Source organism: Centroberyx affinis, unplaced genomic scaffold (genome assembly GCF_046629955.1).
Source record: "Centroberyx affinis isolate AG114_WGS23_722 - 3 ecotype Tasmania unplaced genomic scaffold, CSIRO-AGI_Caff_v1 ptg005345l_1, whole genome shotgun sequence".
Classification (NCBI taxonomy): Eukaryota; Metazoa; Chordata; class Actinopteri; order Beryciformes; family Berycidae; genus Centroberyx; species Centroberyx affinis.
In genome coordinates this window covers 140,914-155,553 of record NW_027282668.1, presented here as the reverse complement: position 1 = coordinate 155,553, position 14,640 = coordinate 140,914, and the positions used below count along the sequence as shown (strand labels likewise).

Below are 14,640 nucleotides of genomic sequence, written 5' to 3'. Positions count from 1 at the left end.
GCTTCAGGAATCACAGGAGATTCAGTTGGGAGGCTCAGAGGAACCAGAGGAGCTTCAGTAGGGAGGCTCACAGGAACCAGAGGAGCTTCAGCTGGGAGGCTCAGAGGAACCAGAGAAGCTTCAGTAGGGAGGCTCACAGGAACCAGAGGAGCTTCAGTTGGGAGGCTCACAGGAACCAGAAGAGCTTCAGTAGGGAGGCTCACGGGAACCAGAGGAGCTTCAGTAGGGAGGCTCACAGGAACCAGAGGAGCTTCAGTTGGGAGGCTCACAGGAACCAGAAGAGCTTCAGTAGGGAGGCTCACGGGAACCAGAGGAGCTTCAGTACGAAGGCTCAGAGGAACCAGAGGAGCTTCAGTAGGGAGGCTCAGAGGAAACACAGGGGCTTCAGTAGGGAGGCTCACAGGAACCAGAGGAACTTCAGTTGGGAGGCTCACAGGAACCAGAGGAGCTTCAGTAGGGAGGCTTACAGGAACCACAGGAGCTTCAGTAAGAAGGCTCAGAGGAACCAGAGGAGCTTCAGTAGGGAGGCTCAGAGGAACCAGATGAGCTTCAGTAGCGAGGCTCAGAGGAACCACAGGGGCTTCAGTAGGGAGGGTCAGAAAAACCACAGGAGCTTCAGTAGGGAGGCTCAGAGGAACCAGAGGAGCTTCAGTAGCGAGGCTCAGAGGAACCACAGGGGCTTCAGTTTGGAGGCTCACAGGAACCACAGGAGCATCAGTAGGGAGAATCAGAGGAACCAGAGCAGCTGAACCAACAGCAGAGTCCATTTCTGGGCTTGGTGTTGTGTCCTCTTTCAGGCTGGGCTCTTCACTTAAATCTCCATCAAGGGGGGTGGAGTTCACGGCTCCATCCAGTACAGCTGGCTGGGTGGAATCATCTAGTTCCACCTAAAGAGGGAAGGAAGCCATTTGAATTTCTTTTTTATTATACAGTATCTTATCCAGCTACTCGATCATACATCTGCGCAGGTCTTCTTACCTCTTTGGTGGTCAGCACTTGTTTCTGTGGCTCGAACATCACACAGATTTCCCCCACTGTGACGTCAACGATCCTGGTCAGCAGCTCTGGCTCAAAGCTCCTCAGCTTCTCCAGCAGGACGTCTGGAGTGTACTTCTCTCTGACCTTGTTCTGGATAGTAAGGACCTTCTCATCCCGGATGGAGCGGGAGAAGGCGGCCTGACGGTCCGTGGAGGTCAGAGAGGTGGAGAGCTTATCCTCAACGGCCTTCGTGAGTCCGACGGCCAGGTCGCTGAGCTGCAGCGGGGGTACGGATAAGAGGATCGCCGCATTAATCCAGAAGCCCTGCAGCACTTTAGGCACAACCAGCATCACCACCTCCTGGAGGCCGAGGAGGCTGGAGCTGGGCTGCTGCTTCTCCATCAGGCTCCTGATGGCTTTGTCAGCCAGACGGATGATCTGAGGGTCTCTGTCGATGAGAGTCGCTCAAAATGAGTTGAAATACACATTTTCTGAAAAGACACAATTTCCCCACGGAAATCATTCAAGTTTCATCTTATCTCATAACTGTGACTTACTGAAAACAAGGACTGTTTGCTTCAGATGAGTTCAGCACGATTCGGGCTAAAAACTCAATGACCATCATTTTCATGCTGATGTTCACCTCCCACATCTGAAACAAGAAATGGGAGGCACCATTAAGATTTGACATATTTATAGGATCAATCTAGTGTTATGTGATCATTTATTCCAAACTGAGTCTTTTCATGATCTTGGTCTTACCAGCGTGAGGAGAGGCTGGACACTTGGATCAAAACTCTCAAGATCAAACCTCCACAATCTACAAATGGAAAGAAAAAAGAAGGTTCATCTTAACTGTTGCTCTATTTTCTTCTCATTAGTAACAGACTAGCTTAAAGGAATAGTTCACCCAAAAATTGAAATTCTATCATTATCTACTCACCCCCATGCCAGTAGAAAATAATAAAAAATAAAGTTTGTTAGTCCATACAACAGAAAAAAAAAAACGGAAAATAACCATAAAATGGCTCCATGCAGCTCCTACAGCATAATCCAAGTCTCTTAAAGCCAAAATATCCCAAAGTGACTTCAAAAGACTGACATTTACACCATTATTTAGCTGAAATTGCCACTCTAGCTGTTATTTCAAAATACATCACGTGTGTGCTGGCCTCGATAGGTAAGACTAGCTTGAATTAGCAGAAACAAGACTTCAGGTTTGGCCGTTTAGCCTTAAAAATAAAAGCGCAAGATTTTAAAATAGAAATACTGTTTTAAAGTAATTACTTTGTATTTAATTGTCAAATTCAGTAAGTGAGCACCCATATTAATGTTTGATGTCATAATAATAATGAAAAGGGTTAGTGCCATTTTTAACTATAAACGCTGCATGTATTACACTGTGCAGAATACATACAGAACAGAGACTAAAGTGGACATCAAACTACTACTGGCATGGGGGTGAGTAGATAATGACTGAATTTTCATTTTTGGGTGAACTATTCCTTTAACATGAGCAGAGTTGATGACAGATTGAGTGGTGGACTGTCTCACTGCTCCCTGAGAGATGTCTTGCCCTGCGCCACCAGCCAATCGGTCATGTCCTCAGCTGTCAGCTCAGATGGGACCTGCTTTTGATGCTGAAGCCTCAAAAACTGCACCATCATTTTTTTCTACAAGACAATAGAAAACATCAGATGTTCTCACGTATAATCATAGGAGACAATTTACCAGAATTTGTCAGGTGTTTTATTTCGTGCAGGCCTGAAACAAAAGTGGTTCTTACTTGTACTTCATAGTACTTCCACTCCCAGCAGAGCTGTACAGTGTCTCTGTACACCGGTACACTGAACAATGCCTTTGAAGGAAATGCGATAATGTCACTCAAAAGCCTCTTATGCTACATTTAATTACAGCTCAAAATCTTTACAATTTAACTGGAATAAACAATGCTCACATACCTTGATGGGTCTATAGATGACCCTTTCTCCTTCAATCCAGTCCATTGATGTTTTGTTACTGGATGACAAATCAACAGTGCAGAAACGACGACACAATAAAACCAACTACCAAACTCACAACTACAAAAGAGATGTAAAAGCACTCAAACACAGTTGATACTGGTGGCTGAAATGAACTGAGGGTGTTCAGGGAGAAAGTTTCTGTGAGATGGAATGGACTTATTGTTGAGTCACTGGGAGTAGAATTCAGCAAATTTATGACAGACAGATCCTGTTTTGGTTCAACTGTTCAGGCAGAGATGACCAGGGAAAATACATGTCTGGGCAATTATGATGATCAAGAAAAAAAGATGTTAATCCTGTGTTTTGACTTGGTGGGTATTGGGAGTGTAGCCTACGTTGCCCTATACAGCAGCGTAGAATCAATGTCATCAGCGAGCTAGCATTAGCTTTAGCATTAGCTTCAGCAAGCTAGCATTAGCTTTAGCACCATCTAGCATCCCTTGGGCTAGACTTACAGTACAAAACCATTCACGACTTCCACTATAATCCCTTTCCACCTTGTAAAACATGATTGCCATGTGTGACACCTTCCTTCATAACCTTTAAATTACATTACATGCAAGCAATGCGAGTGTAGCGTCTCTCTGAGTGCTATTTGTTTTGATTTTGTACCCTTATAATTGTATTATAATTTTTAGTAATTCATTAACCAATATACAGTATGTAGGGAATCTTAGGGATTTTATATGCATGCCTTAAGTCCAAAGAAAGTAAAGGATTTTTTTTCCATGCAGCTCACCAATGCCTAGGACTAAGGTTTATCCATGTTAGTGAAACCTGTCCTCAGCATGATGTTTGCACCTCCATAGTTCAGCAACAGTCAATCCACGAAAATGGACAGGCGGCAGTGGCTGGGTTCATGCCAGTACAACAGCCAGAGCTGAAACGTGGAAGTTTGCATTAAGATTACTGTCAGTTTTGTCATATTAGGCTGTTGAGCCATCAGGCCCCAAGCTATCAAGTTCTGATACTGAAGAATGTAACAGCAAGTTAAAAGGTGTCAATATCCAACTTTGTATTTGCTTTATGTGTTTAGCTGTACACTCAAAATGCTGCTGTTGGGCAAAATCTGGTTGGATCTGTATGGAAATTGGTGTGCATGCTCCCATAAAGGTTGGAACATGATTGCCAAGTTTCATACCGATTGGTGAAATTCTGTTTGAGTTATAAGCCAAAATGTCATAGGCCACGCCCACTTTCACTAATGACACCAAACTTCAGATTTGTAGCGAATTTCGTGCAATTTCACCTATTGGATTAGGAGGTACAGTTTTCTGGCCTTTGTGGTGCCCCCTATTGGTCAATATTTGAATGGCTTTGCACATATGTTCATTCATTATATCTGAACATGTTTTCTAAGTTTCATGATGATTGGACCATCTATCACAAAGTTATAACAATTTAGCTTATAGACCACGCCTCCTTCACAATTTTAAGGTTAATATCTTCAAAACTACAGTAGATATCAACAATCTATTAAAAATTTTTACAGAGCGTAGGACCATAGATGCTACTGACCAATTTGGTGGTAATCGGTCAAACGGTGTAGGACGAGATGTTAAAAATGTGTTTTTCAAATAATTCAAAATATCTCAAACATTTTCCAGGCGGACCTTGAGGGTCAGCTGGACATGTGTACCAAGTTTCATGTAAATCAAACAAACAGTGTGGTAGATACACCTCTTTAAACTTTTTATTTTTGACCTTTAATTATAGCGCCACCATCAGGCCCCCCCGAAATAGATATAAGAGATATAATTATGTTACCCAGGTCTCATTTGTCATATTTGTGTATATGTTATGCTCCAAAAAATGAACACTGATCCTCTTAGTATTAAGAGAAAACATTAAGTTGGTTTTAACCAAATAAATAGTTTCAATTAAATACAAAACAATAAAATAAATAAAGTCAGCACAAATTTGCTGGGTTCAATATCAACTACATTCAAACAGATAAAGTTAAGTAATTGTTTCAGTGTCTGACTGTTTATGTAAACAGTAGTTCTTTCAGTTTGATGGGAATGTCATTTCAACACTAATAAAACACAGTACATTTTAAATGCCTCGGCCATATGAGCAGAAATTGCAGAAATTTAAATTTATTCAATTTATTTTTGTTCTATTTTGGTCAATGTCATGAAATCATAATTCAGTTACTGCAATTTCATAAACAAAAATACTTAGAGAATAACTTAATCCCATTTTACACTAATTTGCCACACAATTGAAATGCATAAACCTTTCAAAATAGACCAAAATATTTTTTTTGCTGTGGAGAAGTACCACTTTTCATAGGAGGACTTCCATATGAGGGTCAGTGAATGGAGGTGTCTTCAGCTCACAATATTGGTGGTGGACCAATCATGAATTCCTATAAAAACATATTTACATAAAAAGCAATTTGTAAACATGAATCTACTTATAAAAATAAATTGACCTTCCAACTCAGTCTCAGCCCCATCATGGTGCGATTTGCCCCTCTGTCTGGCAACATTATGTAACACACAGCAGCTGAGACAAACACAACCCCCACCCCCCCACCCCCTCACCCACCCCACATTTCACCCCCACCCACACACACACACACACACACACTGGGGTGACTCAATGTCACTGGTGAGACAACAGTGATTACCGACAACTGGATCAGATTCACTTTTACAGTTTGTTCCTCCCTCTCTGTTGCTGTTCTTATAATTCAACTATTCCTGTCCTGCCCCCTAATTCCCTTACATTATTATTAGCATTTAATTACATTTATTTATTTAAAGTGGCAATCCTTATTGAGTTTCTCGTGTTTTTGATTGGTGCTCGGCGCTCATTGCTGTGGTGTTTCTGTACTGCACTTCCCAGAGATCACCTGTCAATCAAACAGTGTGTCCAGTACTGTGAGTATCTTCTCATGACAGTGGGCATTCAGTGGGCTGTGTGCTTGTAGCAGAACTGTAAGATTGCTCTTCAACCTCTAACCAGCAATCAAAAGTTTCATGTTCTCCAAATAAATGTATTCATATATAAATAAATAAATAAAATCAAAGCAAAAATCTTTCATGTTTCTGACCTTGGTTAACCGTGTGTTTGTCTGCAGTAACCAAAGATTAATTTAATTTTGCGACAAGGCGTAGTTAGTTAATTTGATAATAATAATAACCTTAATTAATAATTAATAAATAACCTTTATTTGTATAGCACTTTTCATACACAACATGCAGCTCATAGTGCTTTACATCAATAGAAGGCAGATAAAAGACAGATAAAAAGATAATATTCATATAAAAGAACAAAAATTTGATTAGAAATCAACAAAATGGACCAGCCTTCTTGACTTTCACCTCTGATATGATCAGAGGTGAAAAAGCAGTCCCTTATATGAAATATAAGGGACTGCCTCTGATATGTTCAGAGGTGAAAATGCAGTCCCTAATATGAAATAACAGACCTCCGAACACCTTCATTGGCCAATCAGAATTGGGTATTCAACAGAGCCATGCGTGTTATAAATCAGCAGAAGACAGTAGCAAAATAGACGTTAAATCCCGCCCCTCTGCCCCTCTGACATCCCATCATTGGTTTACACTTTTGAATGATCCCTCTGTGCATTATTTCCCGACCCCAACATCCTGTTTCGACAGGAAATACATCACATTAAGGAAGCGAGATGCTCTCAAAATGCAGTTTCATCATGCCAAAACAAAAATAAAAATTCAAATATTCAGTATGTAGTATAATTGTGTTCTTGTCAGGGTGGAAAAGCCAATGCAACAACATTTAGACAATCAAGGGACACTAACACTCTCCACTGAAACACAGACTGATGAAATTATTTTAGGGTCAGCAGCTCTTTCAGACGACTGGCTTTAATCATAATAAAAACTACAGGGAGGAACCTCCATCACTGGCTGGTCGATAATCCAATTTTTTAATGAAAGGCCAATAGCGACCCACTGCATCAGTCTAACCCTACTGTTACTGGGGGAGGGGAGGGGAGGGGAGAGGGGGGGGGGTCCTCTGTGCTCCTTGGCAGGCAGGTGGTGAGTTGCTGGGCTGGATTTAGACCAGCAGCGGGGAGCTTGGAGGTTTACACTGATAGGACTGGAAGCACGTGTACCCTGTGTGCTGTCAGTTATAAAATTGGGCATCCTTTTATACGTGGCTTCAAAGGAAATGATAGAAACCGCAGGGTGTTCTTATATAAAGAGTGGACTGCACTGAATTCAGATTGCAGGTTCTGTGAGTGCAGATAGTGGACGTCTATACCAGTGGTTCTCAACGTGGGGTCCGGGGACCACCAGGGGTCCTTGAGGGCATTCCAGGGGGTCCCCAGCAAATTGATGAATTGTTAAACTTCATTATTTTGTCATTTTAGAATGACTGTTTTGATCATAGTTTCACTGTTATCTCTCTACCTACAGTACAGATAGCCATGGAATTGTGGACAAAATCATATCTGACAATAAAAAATATCCAAGAGACAAAATCTCATCAAATAGGGGTCTGTGGCCCTAATGTGGACTAAATTAGGGGTCCTTGATATGAAAAAGGTTGAGAACCACAGGTCTATACATTGTGTATGGGATTGAGGTTGTGGTGTCTGTAATTGATAGGAAACCTACTCTTTTGATTGACAACTGCCATTTAAAAAAAGAACAAGTCAATTTCCTAATTTTGTAATGGATAGATACTGACCGAGTCCATACATGGATTTGATTGGATTAGTTGTCAGCAACACCGACTAAAGAGGAGACCGGTGAGTGTTTTCTAATCATGATGTGTTGTGTTCCCTTTACAGATATTAATAGCCACAATATCCTCTCAAAGCAATGTCACTAAGTCCCCTAGTCCGGCCACACTGCTCCCACTGACGGCTTTGTTTTCAAGCACATTCTTTCCATCTTTGTTGTGCCCTCGACTTATCCCCTTAGATAAGAAGTAGCATTCCTTCTTTCACTTTGCGATCCACTCTCCCGTCTTGATCAAACTGCATTTTCCAGCCAATTGTTCGGTCTCGCTGTTGTGATTTAAAATGTCCTACAAAAGCGCCTGGATCGAATTCAATAACTGAATAAACAGACAAATTCAATTGGGATTTCAGTCGAAAACGGGGCCCTTAAAACACGCCGCTCTCGCGAATTAACCGTACAACGTATGGATTTTCATTGCAATGCTGAGAAAAATATCGTACGTGATGTCGTTTAATCGCAGAGGATTCGATTTCAGCGTGAAGGCATAGCGGCGAACGTTAAGAAAGGAAAGGAGGGAAAACAGAGGGAGAGATGGAGCGTTAGGGGGAATTAAAGAGAAGAGAGGAAAGCTATTTCAGGGCTGGTGTGTCTGGAATGACAACTGTTAACCCCCCCTCCACCCCTTCTTTCTCTACCTCTCTCTATCAAATCCCCTCTCTCTCTCTCTCTCCCTCTCTTAACCTCAAGCCCTTCATCGGCCAGAACTTTTCCGACCACAGACCCTCTCTCTCTCTCTCTCTCTCGCTCTCTCTCTCTCTCTCTGTATGTGTCTGGTGATAAATATAGCTCACTATTACCCTTTCCCAAATGCAATGAGCTGTGCGCACACATGCCCACCAACAACACACTCACACACACACACACACACACACACACACACACTACAATATATAAGAGCAGTGGGTGAGTGGCTGCAGACACACACACATAGAGAAGTCAGTGGGACTAGGTAATAGGGAAAGCATCTCACATCACCAGGCATAACCAAACACACTTAGGGGAAAGAAGAGGGTGAACAAAGAGGTCGGAGCCATTACTTCTACAGCTAAGCCTCACTGTAAACTAAACTGAGACCGTATCCCTCCGCCTCCCTCTCTTCCTCCCCTCGTCTCTCCTTTCACTCTCCTCCTCTGCCTTCCCACCTTTTACCCGGCGCTCTCGGGCCATCCATGAGTCTGAGCAACTCTTCTGCCTACCGATCGGAGCGCAGTTTCCACCAGACGTCCTCGTCCTCGTCCTCGTCCTCATCCTCCTCCGGTAACCCATACATGGAGAAGAGCCGCGGACTGTTCGCTGAGGATTTCGGCTCCTTCATGAGGCCCGGGAGCGATGCCTTGGGATTCCCCAGTAAGTCAGCGGCACATTTTTTTTGGGACATAAAGTGGTGATAAAATTGACAGATGCTGCAGATTGAAGTGACAGCTTTGACTGGATGTCTCTGCTTGGCAGCGATTCCGGTTCAGGGTGACACTTTTGTCCATAAAGTGGTGATAAAACTGTAGAAACTGTAGTTTGAAGTGACAAATTTGCTTAAACAGTAGATTTGTCATTCAACTACTATGAAAATTAAAGATTTCAGCTAGGCAGACGTGAGTATATAAAAGGCAAGTGTGTGTGTGAGCAGGAATGTAAACAAGATGCGCTTTGATGGGGTAACAATAGTGTGAAAAAGGTGGAAAAGGTATGGTGAGGCTGGAAATCAAGGTACTGTTTTCTGCTTTCTCTTGTTTTTTTAGACATGTGCGTTTTTTAGACATATTGAGTTATATAAAGATCAGCAGACATTTCACTTTATAGTGCTCATCCTGTAGCTCAGTAATGTGTTGAGCTGGTGTGAAGCATTCCGCAGGTTCACTATTGATGCACACAAATGTGTGAATGCGTACATGTGTGACACCTGAACCTTCGATAGGACACAGAGTCCATGCACCTCCACGTGTCAGGAGGGCAGGGATTATTTTGGTGTCACGGTTGGAATGCCCATAGGTGTATAGGAGAGGAACCTGGAGGGTGGGTGTAGCTCGAGGAAAAGCTACACACACACACACACACACACGCACACAAGAATGCCGGACTCACGGCCAGCAGTGTGACTTCACACATTGGGAATGACTGCGATGACGCCTGCATAAGGAATGACCAGATGGTTGCTCGGTGACCAGGGTACACACATGCACACACAGTGGGGATGACGTCATGTAACTAAAGTACTCTGCATATGTTAAGTAAGAGTCCATGCCACACACACACAGTCATTTCCAGTTTGGTGGCATGCGTCTTAAGTCATATGTTGTCACGTTTTTTCCTGAGCTCAGCTGCTAATAACTGCCAGTTGTCACTGGCCAGACAATACATTGGATTGTGTAAGGATATTATATTCTATTTTTCTCCGCTGTATCCTATTACTATTTGCTGCTACAAATTTCCCCATAGAGATCATTCAAGTTTCACTGTATCTCATCTTGTTGTGAGGTAACATAAAGGAGGCATAAAGGTTTCATATAACAAAAGTAACAAGAAAGCAGAAAGAGAAATTCTTGGTAGTTTATCTTGCTGAAAATATAATACTGTAAAGGAATAGGGCAAGCTTTTGGGAGATGAGAACATAGACACCAAAATCATCCATTTGTCCCCAGTAGATCATTGGCTCCTCAGCTCCATGCTAACACTTATGCATAAACTATGTTGAGTGATAGTATGGCTCCATGCTAACACTTTAGCATAAACTGTGTTGAGTGATAGTCAGCTCCATGCTAACACTTTAGCATAAACTGTGTTGAGTGATAGTCGGCTCCATGCTAACACTTTAGCATACACTGTGTTGAGTGATAGTATGGCTCCATGCTAACACTTTAGCATACACTATGTTGAGTGACAGTCGGCTCCATGCTAAGACTTTATACACTATGTTGAGTGATAGTAGGCTCCATGCTAACACTTTAGCATACACTATGTTGAGTGACAGTTGGCTCCATGCTAACACTTTATACACTATGTTGAGTGATAGTAGGCTCCATGCTAACACTTTAGCATAAACTATGTTGAGTGATAGTCGGCTCCATGCTAACACTTTAGCATAAACTATATTGAGTGACAGTCGGCTCCATGCTAACACTTTATACACTATGTTGAGTGATAGTAGGCTCCATGCTAACACTTTAGCATACACTATGTTGAGTGATAGTAGGTAACTAGCATTTTCTCATAAGGGAGAAAATGAGAGTTTGTAGCAGCTCTAAAGCTGAAGGGTAGTTAATCTTAATCTGCCAAGTCTGGCAGTTTTGTGTTGAAGTTTGGTAAAAATTAACATGGAATATGATGTAAAAATAACCTGTTTTGAACTACAAGTTTCCATAGGAGGTGAAGGTGGTGGGTGATGGGAGAATTCGTACAGCTAAAAATCACTGCGCAGCTAATGAATATGTGGTTGTTCACATGAAATCCTTCCAAAAATACACCTAATAATAATGAATCTACAGGCCATAAAATTAAAACCGCTGTAACTCTTATTACTAGAAGGTCAGTCTTCTGACTTTGGATAATGCTAGTTGCCTACTATCATCAGCATAGTGTATGCTAAAGTGTTAGCATAGAGCCTACTCTCATCAGCATAGTATATACTAAAGTGTTAGCATGGAGCACCAGAGCCATGATCTACTGGGGACACATGGATGATTTTGGTGTCTATGTTGACCAAAAGGCCAATCTCCCAAAAACTTGTGTGTGGCAGGAACTAGATTGTAACCAATCTGAAATAAAGTAACACTCGCAGGTATTGAAATTTTTGCCAGCCCACAAGTGAATCAGTGAATGAATCCTCACTAGCCAGTATGTGAATGGTTCCTCCTCTGGTCTGAGATCTGTCCTCATCTGTGTGGTGGTTTCAGGTGCAGCTGGAAATATCAAGACTCTGGGGGATTCGTATCAGTTCACAGTGGATGTCCGAGACTTCTCCCCTGAGGATGTCATCGTCACCACCTCCAACAACCAGATTGAAGTCCGTGCAGAAAAGGTGAATAGAAGACAGAATAGAATACAACTTAACTGTCCAACCAAGGCTAGAAATGTGTCTTTGGTCTCACCCCCTTTCTTGTGACTGAAATCCTGATTTTACCAATGAAAGATTGAATCCACTGATTGTTTTCTGTCAAAGCTGGAATGAATTGGGATTCTGTAGTCTTATGGATACACGTTCTTCTTCTCTGATTTTAAACATTCTCTTGTCAAAATTGAGACTTTTACACAGGGATACTTCAGAAAAATCTGTATTTTCTGTGTTCAAATTCAAAGTTCAGAATCTGTCCAGCCCAGTTCAGTCTGGGCCAATGGTTCTCAAAGTGGGGTCTGGGGTCCTTGAGGGGGCTCCAAAGGGTTCCAGGGGTTCCCCAGCAAAATGAGCCATAGTTAAATTTCAGTATAATTTAATTCATAAGAAATTATCCCAATTAGAGAATGTCTTAAAATGACTATTCTCACCATGGGTTTCACTCTCACCACTATCATCTCCCCACACCACATACAGTGTAGACAGTTTTACAATTCAATACTAAATGAAGTAAAATCCTCCTGTATGGGTCTCTGATCTATGCATCCACTAATTCTGACTTTAGTCCAAATACATCAAGCCCTTTATCATATAATACCCTCTCTGACAGCTGGCCCAGGACGGTACGGTGATGAACACGTTCACCCACAAGTGCCAACTACCTGAGGATGTGGACCCCACCTCGGTGACGTCATCACTGGGCGCCGAGGGGACCCTGACGGTCCGGGCGCGCCGGCACCCGGCCAAACACGAGCACGTACAGACCTTCCGCACCGAGATCAAGATCTAAAGAGGGAACCCGACTTCCCCCGCCACAAGCCCCCCCATTCCCTCACTTCCTGTGTTTTCTATGCTACTTCCTGTATTTCCTGTCTTCACCGACACTTCTCGACATTCTGCACTCTGAGTGTTGGCCTTGTGCTGTATGAAACATGTTGTGTCTTTCTTATATGGCTGCAACAATGTGTGTTTCTGGTCATTTCTACTCTGAGGTCACCATACAAAGCAGCAATAGGCCATACATGCACATTATATATGCAACAGGGTGAGACATATAGGCTTTTACATGCATATGCACAGGGACACACACTTTCTCTCTCTTAGACACACACACACACACACACACACACACAGCAATTAACTGATCAGTTCACATACATAATGACTGCACCCCTGCCCATTAATATCCAACTCAATTCTGAAACTCACCTCTGAAATTCATGAATGCTCCATAATAGTAATAATTTATTGTATATTATTGTTTTGTGTGAATAAAAGTTTCCTGCTTTGAGAATAAACACCCGCTTCTGAGTTTGATTGACAGCTGGCAAATTGCACACACAGTATCTGGTATTGGACGACTAATAGAAAATATTATAACTAAGGATGGGCTCATAACTTGGGGAGCGAGTTGCATCAAATCAGTTGAAAATGGAAATATTAACTGAAAGGTCAGAGAATTTTCCTCTTTTCAAACCGAGAAACAAAAATGAGAAAATTGGAGAAAAAAAAGGGGCAACAAATTTTAGAATATTGTACTAAAGTTTCCATTTTTCTATTTTAGATTTTGAATTAGAATATTAAACTGATAAATGTCACATGGACCCTGAACAATCTTACAGTTCTATTTTATCTATTTTATTTTTAAACGTGACCAAAATTTTCTGCAAGCTTTATTGTCTGAATACGCTGTAGAAAACATATTTTTAGAAAATTTGACCGCACCACTTTTCGAGTGGTAAATGAAAAGGAGGCTGAACTATGACTTCCAGTAGGTGAACATCATCAGGCAAAGCACCAGCAATATAAAAAGCACAATTTAAAAAGACAGACAGATAGACAAAACATTACAGACAGTAGACAGACACACACACAAACAGACGATCAGTTGTGACGATCAGACACACATTCTGTTAGTTATGACAAATTTTGTGTTGGCCTGTGACCTCTGTCAAATTTATCATTGCAACCACATTGTTGAAGTTATTCACAATGGCCAAACCTTCTATAAAACATGGCCCTTGTTCTTCCCAACTAATGGCATCAGAAAGGACAAGCCTGGACTTGAACCTACAACCTTCCAGATGAAAGGCTGAAACTTTATCTACTGAGCCAAACACCTGCTATGGTTTTATTGAGGAGAAACCAAGTAAAGGGAGAAGTATTGTGATACTGCAGCCGATGATTGACAGCGTTAACCATTTTATAGAACATTGAGCTCTCCATTAACTAATAAATCAATACCAAACCACGAGCCAGAAAACTGCTGCTGCACTGCTCTCTATGGGTTGAAACTTCTGGCATCACCCCAATCAGTGATGCCAAATCAGGTATTTTGCCATTGGCAGATGATGTCAAACAGTTTTATGTGATTAAGTGTTGATTCATGAAACTTCAAAAGGACCACAACATGTCAGGAACTTGAACTCACAATCTCATGCTCTAAAGCCCTGAGGACAACCACAAACAAAACAAAGGGACAAGTGATAGGTCATGGGTGATAGGTGATAGTCCAACCCATGTTGAAAGCCTCAGAAAGAATATTATAACTGTATTAGTGCCCCACAATTTACACATGGCTTTACAGACATCATCTTGAGAGTCCAGACATCAAGTATCTTTAGTTTGATGAACATTGATCAAACTATCATGAACATATGACATTGTAAATGTATCAAATTATTTACTCCCACCGACAAAGAGTCTCCTCTCATGATCAAGGACACAGCTTTAGGTAATGCTGGAGCATCCATCCACCCAGCTCAGCATGTTGTGGCTCAGTCTAACCTGCCTTGTTGCGGCTCCAGTGACTGATGACTTGAAAATCATTGAGAGATTGAGGCTGCTTCAG

The 14,640-nt window shown here is 41.9% G+C and overlaps 1 protein-coding gene across 3 annotated transcripts; it reads left to right on the top strand.

Annotated features, from left to right (window-relative positions):
- The first annotated feature begins 8,681 nt into the window (after nucleotides 1–8,681).
- On the top strand, nucleotides 8,682–12,991 carry hspb7 (heat shock protein family, member 7 (cardiovascular)). 3 transcript variants are annotated; one of them, XM_071546599.1, is made up of 4 exons: nucleotides 8,682–9,095; nucleotides 10,178–10,188; nucleotides 11,638–11,756; nucleotides 12,400–12,991. In XM_071546599.1, exons 1-4 carry the CDS (start codon nucleotides 8,914–8,916, stop codon nucleotides 12,577–12,579), a joined length of 492 nt encoding a protein of 163 aa, XP_071402700.1. In that variant the 5' UTR covers nucleotides 8,682–8,913; the 3' UTR covers nucleotides 12,580–12,991. The 3 variants fall into 3 exon arrangements, with proteins under 3 accessions (XP_071402700.1, XP_071402699.1, XP_071402698.1); XM_071546598.1 differs by lacking the exon at nucleotides 10,178–10,188 and having other exon boundaries at nucleotides 8,682–9,091; XM_071546597.1 differs by lacking the exon at nucleotides 10,178–10,188 and having other exon boundaries at nucleotides 8,682–9,091; nucleotides 11,632–11,756.
- Nucleotides 12,992–14,640: the final 1,649 nt, after the last annotated feature.